The sequence below is a fragment of the Helianthus annuus genome, chromosome 14, assembly GCF_002127325.2.
Source record: "Helianthus annuus cultivar XRQ/B chromosome 14, HanXRQr2.0-SUNRISE, whole genome shotgun sequence".
Lineage (NCBI taxonomy): Eukaryota > Viridiplantae > Streptophyta > Magnoliopsida > Asterales > Asteraceae > Helianthus > Helianthus annuus.
Window position 1 is genome coordinate 8,354,338 of NC_035446.2, and position 20,850 is coordinate 8,375,187.

Genomic DNA, 20,850 nt, shown 5'->3' on the forward strand with positions numbered 1-20,850 from the left:
CATTATCATTTATAATATAGATCAAAATATATTAAAAACTGATAATATATTAGTTGGCAATTGTTGATGGACCGATTTTACCCTTATTAACTAATAAGGTTTCCCATTAGGTGTATTTATGGAGATGATTAGGGAGGGTTTTAGATTAGACAATAATTATAACATCACGTATATTCGACCTCCTCCTCCTCTCTCTCTCTCTCTCTCTCTCTCTCTCTCTCTCTCTCTCTCTCTCTCTCTCTCTCTCCGTATTACGAATTCTTCAACCCAAAAGAATTCGGAATTATCATTAGTAACATACATCCTAAACGGAAAACAGATCAAGCTGACTATCATGTCTACGTCGCTCTCTGCATCAATCACTGAATTATCTGTTGGCATGTCTGCTGTAACAAGTATTATTTACATATTTCCATTACGTATTAATAGAACTGATCAACATTTAATCGTAAGTGTTCAACTCTTATCACCGCCTCCTCCTTTACTACTTGACCTGGACGACAATTAACCGCTTTTGCCTTGTTTTAATTAAGTTTTTAGTATCTTTATCTTTTAAGTTGTATATTAAAAAGTAGGGTAAAGTTCTTGTACAAATAACGTTAACATACTAAACATACAAATTGAAGGAAAACTCAAAAAGATAAGGTGACATTTTTGTAATTATCAATAACTATCAAAGTTACTCTACAAATATACCTAAAAAAAACCTCCCCCCCCCCTTCAAAAAAAAAAAAAAAAAAAAAAAAAAACCCTAAACCCTCCACCCCACTGCTGCCTATATTAATTTTATATTCTAAAGAGAAACCACACAACTTTTAAATTTAGAAAAGAAATATTATCATTAAATAACATTTTTAAATATTCCAAGAAAAAAACGAAAATAAAAACTTAACTTTATGTAAAGGAGTCATGATCTTCGTTCAGTTTCCATATAACATGATATTAGAACCTTATTGTAGATGGAAATGGCTTCCCTTTCTCCAACAAACCACTTTCTTCATAATTCTTGATGGTGTCAACTATGGTCTCCTCTATTAGCCTATAAGTCCATCCCAATTTCAACAACTTCTTCGAGTTAAGTGGATTAAAACCACTTTTCTCTGTAAAGCTGTATTTAAACACATTAAAAAAATAATTAAAATAGTATTCTTTTTCAAACATTTTATATAACAAGTTTTGTCTCCATTGTTTCGGGTTGACCAAAACCGTTTTATCTCCTGTGAATTTAAAAAAATATATATTATTTAAACAGTTTTGTTACTCTCTTAAATAATTCAGACGGGTTCATGTATACAAAATAGGTGCAACTTTTGACCCATTTTCCTTTTAACTAAATCATTTTATTTTAGCCATAATAATAAAAGATAGCCCGAATAAACAAATGGGTCAAAATTTCTAACTCTATGCTTAACTTACAATTTGGGGTAATTGTAGCCAGGAAACAGGCTCTCAAGTTTTGCTACAAATTCCTTTGCCCTAAATGAGTATGCAGAACATATATATCGTCCACTAGATTCAGGATTTTCATACAACTGTAAAATCGCCTCGGACAAGTCGCGAACATCTGTATATGGTCGTCTAATGTTCTCCATTGTGTCCCCTCCCGATCTACCTTCCTCTTAAAAATAGAATAAAAATAACAAGTATACATCATTATTGAAAAAGGAAAACAAATGCAAGTTGCTAAAAGTTTGTCTAAATTTTGAAGTTAGTTAAGTCCACTTAACTGACATAACTAATTAGGAATGAGACTTGGATTACCAAAAACCATCCCAAACCCGGTCCATTCCCTTCATATCCCTAGTTATTACTGACCTTTCATGTAGCTCAATAATAGTAAACTAGTAGCATTAATGGTGGACTGCAGCATTGGCCCGATGACTACGGATGGACAAATCGATACCACTGTCATGTCATGTTGTTTTCCAAAATTTAAAGCTTCCATCTCTGCTGTTGTCTTGGATAGAGCGTACCAGTTCTGGAAACCGCATAAGACCCCCCGTAACGGGGCGTTTTTTTTAAAAAAATTTGCAAAAAAACGCCGGATAACGCCGGAACCCCCATTACATGGGGCGTTTCCGGGCGTTTTTTTTGAAAAAAAATGGTGGTGGCGTGGTTTTAAAAACGCTGAACAATGGTTTGAATGCCCAATCAATTGAGGACATGTGGGTTTAGAGAGAGAGATGGGGTTGTGGCCGGATTTTTTGGCCGGATTTTTGGCCGGATTTTTGGCCGGATTTTCTGGGTTTGCAGGGTTTGCAGAAGGGAAGAAGAATGGGAATGAAGAAGAAGAAAGGTTTTTTTTTAAAACTTTGATATTGACACTTAGGCCCCTATACTTTTAAACTTTATTATTTTCTGTATTTTTATTTTACTTTCTGTTTTTTATTTTCTGTATTTTTATTTTCTTTATTTTTAAGTTCTGTTTTTAATATTTTAGTATTGTATTTTTTTATGTTTTAAATTAAAAAAAATAATTAGGAAATGATTGCATGGGCATTATTTGAATAATGCCCCACTACACCATTTTATGGTATAATGCCCCTTGCTGACTGGGCTGCCACATGGCGCAAAACGCCCCATGGAGGGGGCATTATAATGTTTAACCATTACGCATGGTCTAACAAAATGTTTTCTTATATACGATGATCATGCTGATGTAGAAAATAAATTTTAAAGTACAGGGTTGTAAGATACTTGTGTTGATTTTGCGTATTCTATATCTGTCCAGCAGTTTTCATCCAGTTCCATGTCTGCGGGCCACTTAGGATTCATCATAACAGCAGATCCGGATGAGACAACCACAACCTTTTCTACTTCAGCCTTCAAACATGCGTTTAATACGTTTTGTGTTCCTAGTATAGCAGGTTCCAACATTTCCGCCTGTTAAGTTTATGCTCAAACACTAATTACATTGTCTCTCGTATTTAAACGTTGCAATTTCGACCCGTTTGCTAACAAATGAGTTGATTAGGCTTGTGTTTGTATCTCTCACGGGTTAAACACTTTAAATTAATTTAAAGTAGCTTAAAAGCGTACTAGTCCACTGGGTTGAAAGGGTGTTAATATTGCATCCAAATTAAGTAGATTTTAGTGTATAAAGCCTGTACCTTCTAAAGTATGCATTCAAAGTTTTAGTTTTCACTGAAATAAAACTACTATTGTCATCATATTTAACAAATTATGTATAAAAATGACATTTGACTTTTTCAGACAAAGAGTTTTGGTCGGTCATGTGGGCTAGAAAAGGATCAAACTTAAAACAACCCTAACTTTTGATCGGTCTAGAATTACGGGCCAGTAAATATATGGACAAAAATGGTGTAACGGGTCGGACACCGTTAAACTTTCAGACTCAAATTCCCTCATTCGAGCCCTGATTTTATAACTTTGTATGTTTTTTCCCTAAATTTCCTCCTTATTTTGATTGATTTTATTTTAACTGTAAAAAGCAAAATTAATTCACGCATTTATTTACCTCCGGATTAGGTACATGGTTACCAGAAGCAGCAAGAAGAAGAACAGGAGATGCAACATGAATAACCCCGGAGCAATCGACAAAGGCGGCACAAAGGCTTTCAAAGTCCAACAAATCTGCCTTGAAAAGATGCAGCCGCTCTTCAGCATTCTCCAACTTCTTCAAATGACCATTCTTTGTCTCATCACCTTCATATCAATTACATAAATTACGAGTCAATTAATATCGCGATCAAACAGAAAAGGGTCGTTTTAGTCCGAATCAAAACCAAGTAAAATCACGATAGATGTTTAACAGAAACTTAACAAGAGCATTTATGGTAGAAACAAATCAAATTACAGGAATATGATCTAAAACCTGAAGTCATAGTTTGACTAAATAATAAGGAAGATAAGATTACATGGGTCTCGAACAGTTCCATGGACCATATAACCTTTGGAAAGCAAAAGCTTCACAACCCATGACCCAATATAACCTCCTGCTCCTGTTACACATACCCTCTTCATCTCTCCTGTGTCTTACTTCTCGATTATCAACACACACACATATATATATGTATATTTATATTTATTGATTTATTGATATGAATATGTATACACTGATAAAGTTGGTCTTTGTACCTTCATCTTTGTATGCGACAACAAGAAAAATACAAATTACGCTAAGTGTCCAAACTAATTCATTTTATAATCTTTTTATTTAATCACTTTATTTTATTTGTTAAACTAACTAATAAATAAACAAGCATGCACTCTGGATAAATATATCACAGCCACAAAAGCAACCAACCAGTATCACAGGCTAAGAAACTGCCGGCCGATCGATTATCCGAAGAGAATTAGTCAAACAACTAAATTCTCTGAAATGGCAGGCCGATTTTCTCTTAAAACATAAAAGTGTCAAACCAACAAATAACAGATAAACGGACAATAAGCTGCGAACCTTAGACCATCCATAATAAGGACCTATAAATATAAACGTGTCTAGTTAGTTGTCACATCATATAAACACCCATTCTTTGAAAACACTAAAACCCATCCAATAGAAAACAAAAAATACACAATGGCCCACCGCTATTTTGTTTTTGGGTGTTTTGTGGAAAAACAAACACCACAAACATGAGCTTGTACAAAACCACTTTTTTGGTGGTGTAAATTTTATGTTTTTTGGTGCTATTTTATAATAGAAAGCACAAAATAATAACAAGTTGATTTTTTGAGGCTTAAACTTTTAAATAGCACCAAAACACCAAAATAATTATTTTAACTTTAACTCATAAAATTCAAAATCTACAATTAACTTCTTTTTCTCCTCTTTCTCTGCAACTCATTTTTTCTTCTAATCTCATAACCTTTAAGCCCTCATTTCCATACTATAATTTAGTAACATGTGTATGCTATATGGTGTTGTATTTTATGTATTGGGAGTTTTTCAAAAATAAAGTTGATTTTACATTTCTAAACCAAAGGTTTTTATTTTTGTGTTTTAATCCATTGATTTTTTACTTTTAACACAAAGGTTTTCATCTTATTAATTTTAACCCCAGCACTTTTTATTTTCAACTTTTGTCCCCACACTTTTCATCTTTAGCAAGTTTTTCGTTTTACGTTTCGTTTTAAATTTTGCGAGTTAACACGCCACAACGTGCATGTGGGGTTCAACTTTTTTTGTCTGGTTTTACTTTCTTTTTGTTATTTTTTTACAAGCTTTTGCGCTGTTGGTGGTCGCTGGCAGTGTGTGGCATTGGTGCAACTTGGCACGGTTTTACAAACGTTTTTAACGTATTAAGTTTTTTACTAATAGTTTTTTTTTAGTATAAAATCGATTTGTTCTACATTTTGACGTAAACTTTTTCTGGAAACGAGTCAGGTCAAATACAATATATTTTTTGTTTAAAAAAACATTGTTACGTGCATATTTTATGTACGTTTTGGTATAAATTCGAGTTGGTCTACAATTGGACGTTAATTTTTTTGGGAAATGAGTTAGGTCAAATATAATATGTTGTCGTTCTTATTTTATGGATGTTTCATAAATTTTGTTTCCAACCGAGTGGAGTCAAATTGTGGTTTCTTATTTTTTTTCAAAAGCTTTAATTAATCTCTTTTGATTAAACGTGTCAGTTTTTCCTTTATATCCGTTATGTTTTCTATGTATGAGTTGGATTACATATAATACGTTATGATTATACGATATAAACTCGATTTACTTTACGTTTTGATCCAATCACAATGCTTATATAGGTTACATTGAGTTAACCAACTGGGGTAGCCCAGTTGGCCACCGACACCCACCTCTTTCCAGAGGTACCGGGTTCAAGTCTTGGGAGTGGCATATGTCGCCCAGGGTAAGAACTCGGCAAGGGGAATTCACCGCGGAGCTAGCTTGGTCGGGTAGCGGCTCCCGGAGTGGGACCACTCCGGCGGTTGGGAGGACCGTGCTCTACCCCCCCCCCCTACATTGAGTTTAATCGGATACGTCGAAACACACATTTTCATATTGTTAACGCATCGCATAACGTTTGAATTAATTCATTCGATTTTTACGATGTACACGCGCCACAACGTGCGCGGGTCTTATTGCTAGTTACTATAAATAAGCAACAAATTTAGACATAAGTGGTTGGACCTTGTGCTTTGGGACTTTTCAAAAAAAAAAAAAAAAAAAAAAACTTGATTTTTTACTTTTAACCAAAAAGGTTTTTATCTTTTGCAATTTTAACTCTACATAATTTGTTTTTTTTTTACTTTAACCCAAAATTTTTCATTATTTGCAATTTAACTTTATAACTTTTGTCACTTATGCTTTTCATCTTTCGCAAATTTTCATTTTACGTATAGTTCTAAATTTTTCGAGTTAATACGACGCAACGTACGAGTGTAGCTCAACTTTTTTATGTTTTATTTCAAATTTTGCAAGTTAACACGACGCAATGTGCATGTGTGGTTCAACGTTTTTTACCTCTGTTTTTTCATGTTTGACAGGTTCGTCGCAACAAGCAGATCCTAGGTCAAGTCAGTGTTGGTGGTCGATGACGGTTGTGTGACATTGGTACTATTTGACATCGTTTTATGCCCCGACGCAATGCGGTGTGTGTTTTCGGGGGGTTTTCAAAGAAAAAAAGGTTATGCATATGGTTGTTGTAACCGTGGTTTTGGGGGTTTTCCAAAAAAAAAATGTTTTTTTTTTTTTTTTTTTTTTTTTTTTTTTTTTTTTACTTTTGACCTAAAAGTGTTTCATGAATTACTTTTAACCAAAACTATTTGTTTTTTTTTACTTTTAACCCAAAACTTTTTATCTTTTGCAATCTATCCTCACAACTTTTTTTATTTTCAACTTTGGTCCTTTACAGTTTTCATTTTCCACAATTTTTTGCTTTATGTTTGGTTCTAATTTTTGTGACTTAACACATCGCAACGTGCGTCTTTGGTTTAACGTTTTTACGTTTCGTTCTAAATTTTGCGAGTTAACACGACACAACATGCGTGTGTGGGTGAACGTTTTTACATCGTATATTTTTTTTCCCATTTGACAGGTATAACATAACGTGCGAGTCCTAGATCGACTTAGTTATAACTAAAGAATCCCCGCCGCATTGCGGTAGGTCGCAATTCTAGTTCTTCGTCAATCTATAATACCATCAAAATAAGCCATTCTAATTAAAGGTATCATATTTGTAATATGTATTAATTTCATATTTAATTTTTTTTATGTTTTAATTAAATATAAATTCTTATTTGTAGCTAAAGGAGAAATTAATTAAGTTTCTTTAAATCTCATTCAATCATCACTTTAAGGTAAGAAATTTAAATTTTATTACCTTTATTATGATTTCTTTATGTATTATATGATTATGTATGAATAATATGTGTGTATGTATATGTGTATATTTGTATGTTGTTAGGAAACTTTATTTGTAAGTATTGAAGAAAATCACAATCAACTGGATCTATGAAGAGATAACAGTCCTGAAGATCACAACAAGAAGAAAAAGATCAGATAGGACAACTGAAATGAAAAGCATCTACTTCAAAGAATCACAAGTTGATCAAGAGCTAAAGAAGATTATCAGAGAAGGTCACTTCTGATGGATCTGATCATTAGTTTCTGACGATTCTGATCATCAGATTTTCTGATGATTTGTTCACCAGAATTTCTGATGAAGTGGTTGATCAGAAATTCTGTTTAATACCCCACTTGTCTAAAAATCAGCTCTATCCTGCCACAATGTCCGAAACAACTTGATATTATTGGATATCATGATTACAAAGGCAACTTGAACGTTGGATTCAATGAATATGTCAAATTGCTACTTTTTGCAGGACTTATTGCATGAATAAACTATTGTTTATTCATGTATCCAGCCTTCTATAAATAGAAGGCTCACCAAGCAGAGGATACTTGAGTTTGAAGCTTACCATTCATATATACTACATAAACTCCATTGCCCTCTCACCGTCAGAATTCAAGATTCATTTGTATTAGATAATAATCTTACAATCACCTTGTAAACTATTGTTGATGCAGATTTTGTGTCCGATGCTTGTCGAATAAATTAGATTTATTTTACGATGAATTTGTAATAGTTAGTGACACAATCAAACGAATGTGTATTGACCCGCTCGTTTGAAGTGGTCAAACGAGAGGGTTGTATGTTTGATCGTGTGGGTTTTGCTAGACAAGTGGGTTTGGGTATAAATACCAACCCTTTGTCATTTGCAAAACTTAGAGAGAAGGGGAGCTCATTTGAGAGTTCCCTGTGAGCTTCATTGTGTGGGGGAGAGATCACCACTTGGTCTCTCCCCGGATGTATACTCCTTTGGTATTAGTTCGGTTATCATATAATCGGGCCGATTTGTAATGTTATACTACCGATTAATACAAAGAAGTGTGTTTATCCATCTCTAATCTCTCCCGTCTTGAACCGATCTCACACTAATCACGGTTTCGGTCCCGAAACACAGTCCTACAATTGGTATCAGAGCCATGGTGCCCGATTTAGTAAATCTAACCGTTTACTAAGTCACATGTGCTCTAGATCTATGATTTTAGTGGTTTTTGTTCAAGATGTAAAAATGATGAAATAAGAAAAACCCAGATTTGAACCCGCATATTCAGATCTGTGATGGAACGGACTGTACAAAAGGTTTGGATTTTGTATTTCACACCAGAAAATCAAGTTATCATCATCAAATATCATATATTCAATGTTTTTATACAAATCTTCAAAAGAACAGTACACTGTGTTCTTGAAGAAGTGGTGGCGGCTGTAAAGAAATTTTAGGGTTTCCGACGAAACCCCACTTCCCATGACGAAACGAAACCCTTCGGCGAAACCCTTTGTCGAGTCGTTTCGTCAGACAATGAGTTTCGTCGTCCCCCAATGAGTTTCGTCGGCTTCATGTTTCGTCGTCTCTGGTGTTTCGCCGGAGTCCTTTCGTCGGCTGAAGTCTGTTTGCTGATTATCGCAGAAAGGAAGACATCTGATGTTGGCGGTTTGGGGTTTTGACAGCAATTTATAGGGTTTTGATGAATCAATCGGAGCTGGAAGATGAGTTTCCGGCTACTCAATTTTTTTTGGGTTTGTTCATCGTAGAAGAAGAAGAAGATCTGACTGACTCTTGGTCTTTTGGGGGTGGTTTAGCGGATCGAGATGATGTGTTAGCGGTTGAATCTTTGATTGTTGTGAGTTTTGGTTGTTTGAGGTATGTATTGCAGAAAGAGAATTAAAATTTGAGAAGAGGAAGGCAAATGATGTATGTCGGCTGATGTTTGCATCTAGGGCATGTGATGTTTTGAATGGGCTAAATATGTGTTGGGCTCCACTACAATAACATTTTATGGTGATTAAAATTATTACTCTTGGGCCCATCAGGTTGCAAACTTGCAACAGACTTGTCATTGTCTCACAATTTTTTTTTTCATTGTTGGAAATAGAGGGGTGATGATTAGCATCTGATGTTTTTCTTTTTGGATAAAGATTGGGTTTGTTGACCTTTGGATTTTATTAGATGCCATCTAATAAAATGGGTCGTGATTTTTAGTGGGCCAAATGCATGATGACAATTTTTATTTGGGCCAAATTCAAAGGTTGTTACTACAAGATTGGTGGCAACATGTTTGGTAAAACAATAGCTGTTACATTCAGCTTTGGGTCACAGACTATAGTAGTTTGGATGTGCTATAAGTTCAAACCGAGCCAAGTATACAAGACAATTTTTCAGTTCGGGAGCATGCCAAAACAGTTTGGGATGATGAAAACAGATGATGATATTTTTTTAAATGTGGGGTAGTCACGGTTACCGATGCAAACGTCAAATTTTGGTGACTTGACTACTATGGGCCAAAAACAAAAATGGTATGTTCACTTCCGCACGTCAATATTTATTATTTGTCACGGCCCCCAACCCGGTTTGACCCGTTTCCGGAGCCGCGGGACAGAAATCCCGTGATATTTATTTATGTGATTTTAGCAGCGGAATTTTTCCATCAGGATCGTTTTAAAGCTAAAAACTTTTCCCGATTATTTTATTTCACAATTCGGGATAAAACCCCGATACTTTACAATAATAAGATTTTACTGAGAAATCTTTATTTTTACAAAATATATTTCTTTATTTTATAATGAGCCACTTTCTTAAGCTTGAAATGCTCCCCAGCACTTTTCCTGAATTACAATAGATCACCTGAAACCAGTTTGAAAAAGGTTTTGTTAGCGGGGAAATACTGAGTGAATCATTCAGTTTACTAAAATGACTCTTTATTATAATTTACAGTATTAAGAGTTTTTACATATGTTTCTGATATCTACCAACTACCCACAGTATTTGTCACTCGACCGGATCTGTGACTGTGGTCATATCACCATTGGCTGCCCCAATGAATGACGTATATCACTTAATTTTAGGTTCGCCCACCTAATGTGATAGAAACAGTAGTAATGTGCACAATACTCCACATACTGGCTGTAATTTGGTGATTACATAAACTTAATCACTGTAATTTATAATTCTGAAAATAATTTGGAGTATTGTAAAACATTTGATAAAAAGAGAATGACTCACATTGCAGATTTAACACGGACAGAATATGGTTTAGCCTTGTGAACCTAATTTAAATAATAATGCACACAAAACCGGGTTAGTGATCAATACAGCATTTACGATAACTCACGAGATCAAATTCTCACAACGAACGACAAAGTGCGATACTTAAACATCCATCGATTTAACGACGAACGACAAAGTATAACCCTATGTGGGCGGCATTTAAACATCCATTGGATATATTGATCAGTCGGAAAATGAATCGTAATAGCGATCGAGTGATTACCCTGTTTTGCGGCAGCAATTCGATATTAGTGTGTGTTTTAGGACTGTTTCTTCTTATAACGTACTCTACACAACGAATTTCTTCGTCGAATTAAAAATAGAAAGCAAGTCCCAATGTCTGCTATTTATACTGATTTTTGGACAGGCTTACGGACCGTATGGCATTTCCCCTTACGGTCCGTAAGGGGTGCAGTCTAATTACATAGGCTAGCTGGGTTCGGGACTAGCTTGCATGACTCAACTATAAAACGAATTTCAAATTGGACAACGAATATTATGGATAATTATTACTAGGGTTTAACCCCCCCTGAGTTTTAGGGGCCCTGATCCTAATTCCATTTGTTCTGAAAATTTTAGGGTTAGTGCAGAATTACTTGGGTGTCCCAATTTGGGTTTTCTTATTGACTAATTATCATCCTAATTATGGATTCTAATGAGAGTTGTTACATCCTCCCCACCTTAAGAAAAATCTCGTCCTCGAGATTTATTAAAATAGATGAGGGTATTTCCGCTTCATTTCTGATTCCAGCTCCCAAGTATATTCTAGTCCCCTCTTCGAATCCCATTTGACTTTGACTAGCACTAGTCGCTTGTGTTTAAGAAACTTGACCTTTCGGTCTTCTATTTGTAAGGGTTTCTCTATGAATTTCAGCTTTTCATTTACCTCCACATCTTGAAGAGGTACTACCAAGGATTCGTCTGATAGACATTTCTTGAGATTGGATACATGAAATACATCATGTACTCCAGCTAGTTCTTCTGGTAGTTGTAAGCGATAAGCTACTGGTCCTATTCGTTGGATCACTGGGAATGGTCCAACATATCTTGGACTCAGTTTTCCTTTCTTACCGAATCGTACTACTCCTTTCCAAGGAGATACTTTCAAAAGTACTTTGTCTCCTATCTGGAATTCTAGTGGCTTGCGGCGATTGTCTGCATAGCTCTTCTGACGATCTCTGGCTGTTTTCAATCTTTCCTTGATTTGAGTTATCTTGTCTGTGGTTTCTTGCACGATTTCTGGACCTGATAATTGACTTTCTCCTATTTCTGCCCAACATACGGGAGTTCTGCACTTGCGTCCATACAGTGCTTCGAATGGAGCGGCTTCGATGCTTGAGTGATAACTATTGTTATAGGAGAATTCGATTAATGGTAAATGGTTATCCCAATTACCACCAAAGTCAATTACACATGCTCGGAGCATGTCTTCTAGAGTTTGGATCGTCCTTTCACTTTGTCCGTCTGTTTGTGGATGATATGCAGTGCTTAGATTGAGTCGGGTTCCCATTGCTTCTTGGAAGCTTGTCCAGAAACGGGAAGTGAAACGACTATCTCTATCCGATACAATGGAGAGTGGGACTCCATGTAAGGATACTACTTCATCTACATACAACTTGGCTAACCTTTCCATGCTAAAGGTTTCTTTCATAGGTAGAAAATGAGCAGATTTGGTTAATCGATCCACAATTACCCAAATAGCATCATTACCTTTTCTGGTTTTGGGTAACTTAGTAACAAAGTCCATTGTTATGAGTTCCCATTTCCATACAGGCATTTCTAACTATTGTAGTAGTCCTGAAGGTTTCTGGTGTTCGGCTTTAACTTGTGAACAAGTTAGACACTTAGATACGTATTCGGCTATATCCTTTTTCATTCCTATCCACCAGAAATTCTTTCTTAAATCTTGGTACATCTTATTGTTTCCTGGATGTACAGTATACCTAGATTTATGAGCTTCCTCTAAAATCTTTGATCTTAAATTTCCCTGTTCAGGTACACAAATTCTGCTTTTGTGGAATTTCCAAATTCCATCATTTCCTTGTACCAATTCCTTTAGGTAACCTTTCATTCCTTCACCATCATCCTTGATTGCTGTTTCCTGAATTTCCTTTAATTGTCCCATTAAATCTACTTGTAGTTTTATTCTAAGAGCACGGACTTGCCTTTGCTTCTCATGATCCTTACGACTTAAGGCATCTGCGAGTACGTTTGCCTTTCCTTCGTGATATTGAATATCACAGTCGTAATCACTCAGGATTTCCATCCATCTTCTTTGCCTCATATTTAACTCTTTTTGCCCAAATATATACCTTAAACTTTTATGATCTGTATAAATAGTAAACTTACTTCCATACAGATAATGCCTCCATATCTTAAGGGCAAAAACTATGGCTCCTAATTCTAAATCATGAGTCGTATAGTTTTCCTCGTGCTTCTTCAATTGTCTGGAAGCATACGCAATTACCTTCTTGCGTTGCATTAACACACATCCGAATCCTAATTTTGAAGCATCACAATATACTTCAAAATCTTCTGTTCCTTCTGGTAAGGCTAAGATTGGAGCATTGGTTAATTTCTGCTTTAAGATTTTAAAGGCTTCTTCTTGTTTAGGTCCCCATTCAAACTTAATGGCTTTACAGGTTAGCTTAGTTAATGGTACAGCTATCTTGGAAAAATCCTTAATAAACCGTCGATAATATCCGGCTAAACCTATAAAACTTCTAATTTCCATTGCGGTTTGTGGAACCTTCCAATTGGTAATTGCTTCTATCTTAGCAGGATCTACGTGAATACCTTCATGATTCACCATGTGTCCTAAGAATTGCACTTCTTGTAGCCAAAATTCACACTTCGAAAATTTGGCATACAATTTTTCTTTTCTTAACAAAGTTAAGAGTGCATGCAAGTGCTGACAATGTTCGTCCGGACTTTTTGAATAAATAAGTATATCGTCTATGAAAACAATTACAAATTTATCCAAATATGGTTTACATATTCTGTTCATCATGTCCATGAATGCTGCAGGTGCATTAGTTAACCCAAAGGGCATGACTGTAAACTCATAATGTCCATACCTAGTTCTAAAAGCAGTTTTAGGTATGTCTTCTTCTTGAACCTTTAATTGATGATATCCGGAGCGCAAATCTATCTTAGAAAAGTACCTAGCGCCTTGTAATTGATCAAAAAGATCATCAATCCTAGGTAATGGGTATCGATTCTTAATTGTAACCTTATTTAGCTCTCTATAATCGATACACATTCTCATTGATCCATCTTTCTTTTTCACAAACAACACTGGTGCAACCCAAGGGGATGAACTAGGTTGTATAAATCCTTTGCTTAGTAATTCATCTAATTGCTTCTTCAATTCTAGCATTTCGGTAGGAGCTAATCGATAAGGTGCCTTGGCTATCGGTGTAGTTCCTGGAATTAGATGAATCCTAAATTCTACCTCCCTATCTGGTGGTAATCCAGGTAAATCTTCCAGAAATATATCTGGGTATTCTGAGACTACATGAATTTCCTTAAGTTCCTTACCTTTAGTACTAATGATTACTGAAATCATATATACTATTCCTTGTTTTCGTTCATAATTAGCAACTTTCATTACTGATATGAACTTCAGTGGCTTTCGAGGTTTATCTCCTGTAATCATGATTACTTCTCCAGTAGGTGATTGAATTTCTATAGAGTTTTTATCACAAATGATTTGAGCATGGTTGGCTATTAACCAATCCATTCCTAACACAACATCAAATTCAGCTAATTTCATAGGTAATAGGTTTGCAATAAATTTATGACCTGCAAGTTCTATTCCTACTTTTTGCAAAACCTGATTGATTTTTACTGAATTCCCATCAGCGGTTTCGACTGTAAAAATCTGCCTAATGGTAGTTAAGGGTAACTTAAGAGCTTGGCAGAATGAAGTATTTATAAAACTTTGGTTTGCACCAGAGTCAAACAATACTTTTGCATAAACGTCGTGAACTAAAAACGTACCGGCTATCACATCAGGGATGAGCTCTGCTTCTTGAGTGGTTAGCTGGAATGCTCTGGCATTCTTCTTAGTAGCTCCTTCGGTCGCCTTGGTTTTGTTGTCCACTGGTTTGACTAACTTAGGACATTCTGTTTTGAAATGTCCAGCTTCTCCACAATTGTAACAAATTATGGATTTCTTTTTGCAGTTTTCTTCACGATGTCCTATCGTTTTGCAAAAATTGCAAATTTTATTACATTTTCCAAAATGTTTCTTTTTGCTAATTTTGCAGAATGGCAAAGTTGAAGATTGCCCTGCACCTCTTTTCTTGAAACTACTATTACCCACCCTAAATCCTTGGGTAATTTTCTGAGCTAGTTCCTTCTTCCTGTCTTCATCTCTTGTGCGTATCAATTCATCAGTCAGAGTGTTAGCTAATTCTACAGCATCGTCAATAGTGCGAGGTCTCGTAGCCTTAACGATATTGCGAATTTCGCTAATTAATCCCCAAATATAGCGAGAAATGAGTACCGGTTCTGGCAAAGCCAGTGTTGGTACCACTCTAGCATATTCAAAGAATGTCGAAGTATAACCACGACAATCCACACCTATCATCCGATGAGTTAGGAACTTATTTGCCATTTGTTCCTTTTCATACTCAGGACAAAATTTTCTTTCTACAAGATTCTTAAATTCTTCCCAAGTCATAGCATAAGCCTTATTTCTTCCTTTAGCTTGTAACACAGTGTTCCACCATTCGAGTGCTCCTTTTTTAAACAGATTTGATGCGTACATGACCTGATCATCTTTGGCACACTTACTGATTGCAATTACTGCTTCGGTTTTCTCTAACCAACGCAGTGATGCAGTTGCCCCTTCATTGCCTGCAAATTCAGTGGGTTTACAAGCAAGGAATTCTTTGAAAGTGCAACCAGGTGTTGCAACTTTCAGTTTCTTAGGGAGCGGCGTGTGCTGAGATTCATTATCATGATTAACATGATTATTGCCCCCGTTTATACTATTACTGAAGTTATCTTCAGAAGTACGTTTACTAGGAACGATATGTTGCGGTTCGATTGGACTTTTTACAGCAGCAACGAATGCTGGAATAGCATTGGCTATCCCTTGAGCAACAATATTTTCAATATCTTGTCTAGTCATATATTGATCCACTGGATGTTGCTCCGACTGATTAACCTCATTTACCGGTTCATTACCAATATTTACCATCTGATGATATATATATAATTTTTATTAGTATTTGATAAATAGCAATTATACACAAACAATCAGACAATTTACAATACACGTATAGTCAAAACTATCGATTTCTCGATTTCATTTTATATTGGTTATAGTATGCATCAATACACACCAATATTTTACAAAGTTTTATTCGTAGTTATGTTACAGACTGATTTCACTATTTCTTTTACTATTACACAACTATAGTTTTACCACCCTCCTATCTCTCGCCACTTGTCGTCTTAAAAACGAAGTTCCCTTTCATCATATTTGCAGGAAATTTGTCCCCCTATCTCCCTGATTCTGTTTCCTGCATCCATCAATTCTTCACCATAACGGCGAAGTTCCGCCATATTTTCGTTACTCATTGGTGGATTAGGTAGCCAATCATTTGTCCACCATTCGTCTATTTCTACGGGTTGAGAGTGGACTATTGGTTCCGGGATTGCTGGTTCAAAATTCATAGGGAGTGGATTTTCACTAGGATAGGTAAAAACATTCGTATTGACAGGTTGAATAGTTTCACAGCTTGCCAATAGGAAATCTATTTCCTCCTGAAAAGTTATTCCCTGGTTTTGGTTGGAGCTCTCTCCAATTTCTATCTGAGTTGGTCTAGAACCTTGTCCTACTTCCATTTCTATATCTTTAGAATATTCCTCAAACTGTTTTTCCATTTGCCTAGAGTCTTTCTTGACTTCAGTTTCCATCTCTTGCTGTTTAGAATTTTCTTTGCTTACAATTTCTTTTCCTTTTTCTAAAGGGTTGTTTATTTTAGGAAGTTTTGTGGCTGGCTTTTTCCAACGGATACGACTACCCCATACATAATTCTTTCTTTTCTTTCGTTTTGGCTTTGTCAAAGGTGGAGCATTGAATTCTACAGGTTGTTCCACATCAGCAAAGTATCCAGTGAAATGTTTGGAAACTTCTACATTCACCGGGTAAAGATCGAGGTTCTGAAAGGCTTCAGATATCTCATTCATGCTGTGTAGCATATATGCAAAATGCACAAAATACTAAGTTAAAACTTTGGAACAAAGTTTAACAAATAAACATTGAAGTTTTATTGCACACTATTTGTACAAAATAACAGGAAAGAACACACTCGGATTTATTTGTTTATTTAATGGGAAGTGCTATTACTAGACTTAGGGTTTTTAAAGATTTGCATGTTCTGCTACTGTAGCTAGCATATACAAATTTCCCCATTTCTCATCTAGCTTGTCTTCCCAAGGTGATTTATTGATTAATTCCTGGGTTTCCCTTTTAATCCTCTTTTCTCGGATTTGCTCTTTACTTTTCTTAATAATCATACTCCTTTTTCTAGGAGAAAGCGGTTTTTCATATTGTGCTTTTCGCACAAATATTCCTTCTTCAGGAATTGTAGGGAGTTTTGAAGATTTGTTTTGGGATGAACTTCCCTCTTCATAGACTGACCTATCTAATTTAAGATAGATATCTTGCAGCTTTTGCTTACCCATACTGTAACTAACACATAGTCAGTTTAAATAACACATAATCACATAAATAGTAATCAGGAAAAATTAAGTATCTCTAAATACTTAATTAGCTTAACTCAGTGGCTCTAATACCACCTCATTTCTGTCACGGCCCCCGACCCGGTTTGACCCGTTTCCGGAGCCGCGGGACAGAAATCCCGTGATATTTATTTATGTGATTTTAGCAGCGGAATTTTTCCATCAGGATCGTTTTAAAGCTAAAAACTTTTCCCGATTATTTTATTTCACAATTCGGGATAAAACCCCGATAATTTACAATAATAAGAGTTTACTGAGAAATCTTTATTTTTACAAAATATATTTCTTTATTTTATAGTGAGCCACTTTCTTAAGCTTGAAATGCTCCCCAGCACTTTTCCTGAATTACAATAGATCACCTGAAACAAGTTTGAAAAAGGTTTTGTCAGCGGGGAAATACATTCAGTTTACTAAAATGACTCGTTTATTATAATTTACAGTATTAAGAGTTTTTACATATGTTTCTCATATCTATCAACTACCCACAGTATTTGTCACTCGACCGGATCTGTGACTGTGGTCATATCACCATTGGCTGCCCCAATGAATGACGTATATCACTTAATTTTAGGTTCGCCCACCTAATGTGATAGAAACAGTAGTAATGTGCACAATACCGCACATACTGGCTGTAATTTGGTGATTACATAAACTTAATCACTGTAATTTATAATTCTGAAAATAATTTGGAGTATTGTAAAACATTTGATAAAAAGAGAATGACTCACATTGCAGATTTAACACGGACAGAATATGGTTTAGCCTTGTGAACCTAATTTAAATAATAATGCACACAAAACCGGGTTAGTGATCAATACAGCATTTACGATAACTCACGAGATCAAATTCTCACAACGAACGACAAAGTGCGATACTTAAACATCCATCGATTTAACGACGAACGACAAAGTATAACCCTATGTGGGCGGCACTTAAACATCCATTGGATATATTGATCAGTCGGAAAATGAATCGTAATAGCGATCGAGTGATTACCCTGTTTTGCGGCAGCAATTCGATATTAGTGTGTGTTTTAGGACTGTTTCTGCTTATAACGTACTCTACACAACGAATTTCTTCGTCGAATTAACAACAGAAAGCAAGTCCCAATGTCTGCTATTTATACTGATTTTTGGACAGGCTTACGGACCGTATGGCATTTCCCCTTACGGTCCGTAAGGGGTGCAGTCTAATTACATAGGCTAGCTGGGTTCGGGACTAGCTTGCATGACTCAACTATAAAACGAATTTCAAATTGGACAACGAATATTATGGATAATTATCACTAGGGTTTAACCCCCCCTGAGTTTTAGGGGCCCTGATCCTAATTCCAATTGTTCTGAAAATTTTAGGGTTAGTGCAGAATTACTTTGGTGTCCCAATTAGGGTTTTCTTATTGACTAATTATCATCCTAATTATGGATTCTAATGAGAGTTGTTACATTATTGTTATCGGTTATTCGTAAATGTTCGAAAGCATTTTGTTTATTGTCATATTCTCGCATTTGAAAACGAACGTATGAACCTGGAACGTTAATACCGGTCCTAACGAGTTCACAAAGTCTTTGGAGGGATACAAGTCGGATCCTATGGGGTACTAGGCAAAATTTCTTTATCAACTAGAATTTGCAACAAAGAAATCTTTTTGTTTATTGTCATATTCTCGCATTTGGTAACGAATGAATTAACCTAGAATGTCAATACCGGTCCTAACGAGTTCACAAAGTCTTTGGAAGGATACAAGTCGGATCCTACGGGGTACTAGGGGACGTTCTTATTCAACTAGAATATGCAAAGAAGAAAGTCATTTTCGTGATTTTTCGAACAACCGAGAACATTCAATGAAGATTGATGACAGTTTCGCTCTTTGGAGAGAATTTGTTATGTGAAATTGACGACAGTTTCTTTGAAGTGGAGAGAATCTGTTAAGGTTTAGATATCTTAGCAAAGAAATGGGGGGATAAAAAAAATTTCATATGTTGAATTTCTTCAGTAAATTTCTAAACGCAATCACAGGTGGTAGAGTTTGTGATTTTCTGGTGATACAAACGGTTCGGCGTGGAATGTTTTGATTCCACAAAGATGGTTTACAGAAGACAGTTCACCAAAAACCTCTACCAATGTAGTATGCTTGAAGATCAAGACTTGATGCAGTTTTTAAAGGATGGAACGCTTATCAAATACCGGTTGGAGTATTGGAAGATCAGCGAAAGATCGGTCAATTTTGCCTTTTGAGGAAATTGCACAACACCCAACATGTATACGCATACTTTGAGGGGGAACTATTATACAAGAAGCGTCAAGATACTACTTACCTGGATAAACGATCAAGGGGGAATTTGTTAACGCAGAAAAGATGAATACTTGACTGAAGATCGATTGCAGTTGCATTTTCGGCATTCGACAGCAACGGACAAGGGGGAATTTGTTGATGCAGATTTTGTGTCCGATGCTTGTCGAATAGATTAGATTTATTTTACGCCGAATTTGTAATAGTTAGTGACACAGTCAAACGAATGTATATTGACCCGCTCATTTGAAGTGGTCAAACGAGAGGGTTGTATGTTTGACCATGTGGGTTTTGCTAGACAAGTGGGTTTGGGTATAAATACCAACCCTTTGTCATTTGCAAAACTTAGAGAGAAGGGGAGGTCATTTGATTCCCTGTGAGCTTCATTGTGTGGGGGAGAGATCACCACTTGGTCTCTCCCCGGATGTATACTCCTTTGGTATTAGTTCGGTTATCATATAATCGAGCCGATTTGTAATGTTATACTACCGATTAATACAAAGAAGTGTGTTTATCCATCTCTAATCTCTCCCGTCTTGAACCGATCTCACACTAATCACGGTTTCGGTCCCGAAACACAGTCCTATATTTGGTATCATATTGTAGGTCCCGGTTTTCCGGTGGATCGATAACGTAAACCTATCCTTGTTTATCACAAACACGGTAACGGGTGCGGAATCCCCGTGACGGTGCAAACGAAACAAAGTTAATAACAACACGGTTTAACCAATGAAACACAATCTATTGATTAAACGGGATGAGAACCGAGAATAACTGATACACACACAGTTTTACAGAATAAGTCTCTCCGGGTATTCTCTCATCTAGTTTCAAAGTGAAACCAGAAAGTTGTTTATATAGTATCCTGGGCCCTAATGATGACGAAACACAAGGGGACTCGACGAAACACATTTGGGCCAGACGCTGGGCCAGAAGAAGCCCAACACACGATGAAACAAAGGGTGTTTCATCGTGTTTCGTCATGTAGTATGATGAAACACTTGTGTTTCACCGTGGCTTTGTCCTTTATGGAAGAAACACATTGTGTTTCTTCATGTTTTTGTCTTTTATGGAAGAAACACTTTGTGTTTCGTCATGTGCAGGAAGTTCACTTTGGGCCCAAGTGAATGTTTATGCCCAAAGAAGGATTAGCCCAGCCTACTAACTAAACACACAAATAAATAAGACCCTAAATGCAACATGCATTGTTTGTT

General features: G+C 36.0%; 1 protein-coding gene across 3 annotated transcripts; it reads right to left on the reverse strand.

Annotated features, from left to right (window-relative positions):
- Positions 1-784: 784 nt before the first annotated feature.
- On the reverse strand, positions 785-4,250 carry LOC110908050 (cinnamoyl-CoA reductase 2). 3 transcript variants are annotated; one of them, XM_022152951.2, is made up of 6 exons: positions 3,879-4,250; positions 3,479-3,666; positions 2,698-2,883; positions 1,816-1,978; positions 1,417-1,618; positions 785-1,108 (listed from the first exon to the last, which is right to left on the reverse strand). In XM_022152951.2, exons 1-6 carry the CDS (start codon positions 3,982-3,984, stop codon positions 943-945), a joined length of 1,011 nt encoding a protein of 336 aa, XP_022008643.1. In that variant the 5' UTR covers positions 3,985-4,250; the 3' UTR covers positions 785-942. The 3 variants fall into 3 exon arrangements, with proteins under 3 accessions (XP_022008643.1, XP_022008644.1, XP_022008645.1); XM_022152952.2 differs by having other exon boundaries at positions 3,836-4,000; XM_022152953.2 differs by lacking the exon at positions 2,698-2,883 and having other exon boundaries at positions 3,879-4,126.
- Positions 4,251-20,850: the final 16,600 nt, after the last annotated feature.

Coding starts and splice junctions, on each gene's coding strand:
- LOC110908050 (XM_022152951.2), bottom strand. CDS start 3,984: ATGAAGAGGGTATGTGTAACAGGAGCAGGAGGTTATATTGGGTCATGG. Junction 2,884..3,478: donor ACCATGTACCTAATCCGGAG/GTAAATAAATGC, acceptor TAAACTTAACAG/GCGGAAATGTTGGAACCTGC. Junction 1,619..1,815: donor ATTATTGAGCTACATGAAAG/GTCAGTAATAAC, acceptor TCTATTTTTAAG/AGGAAGGTAGATCGGGAGGG.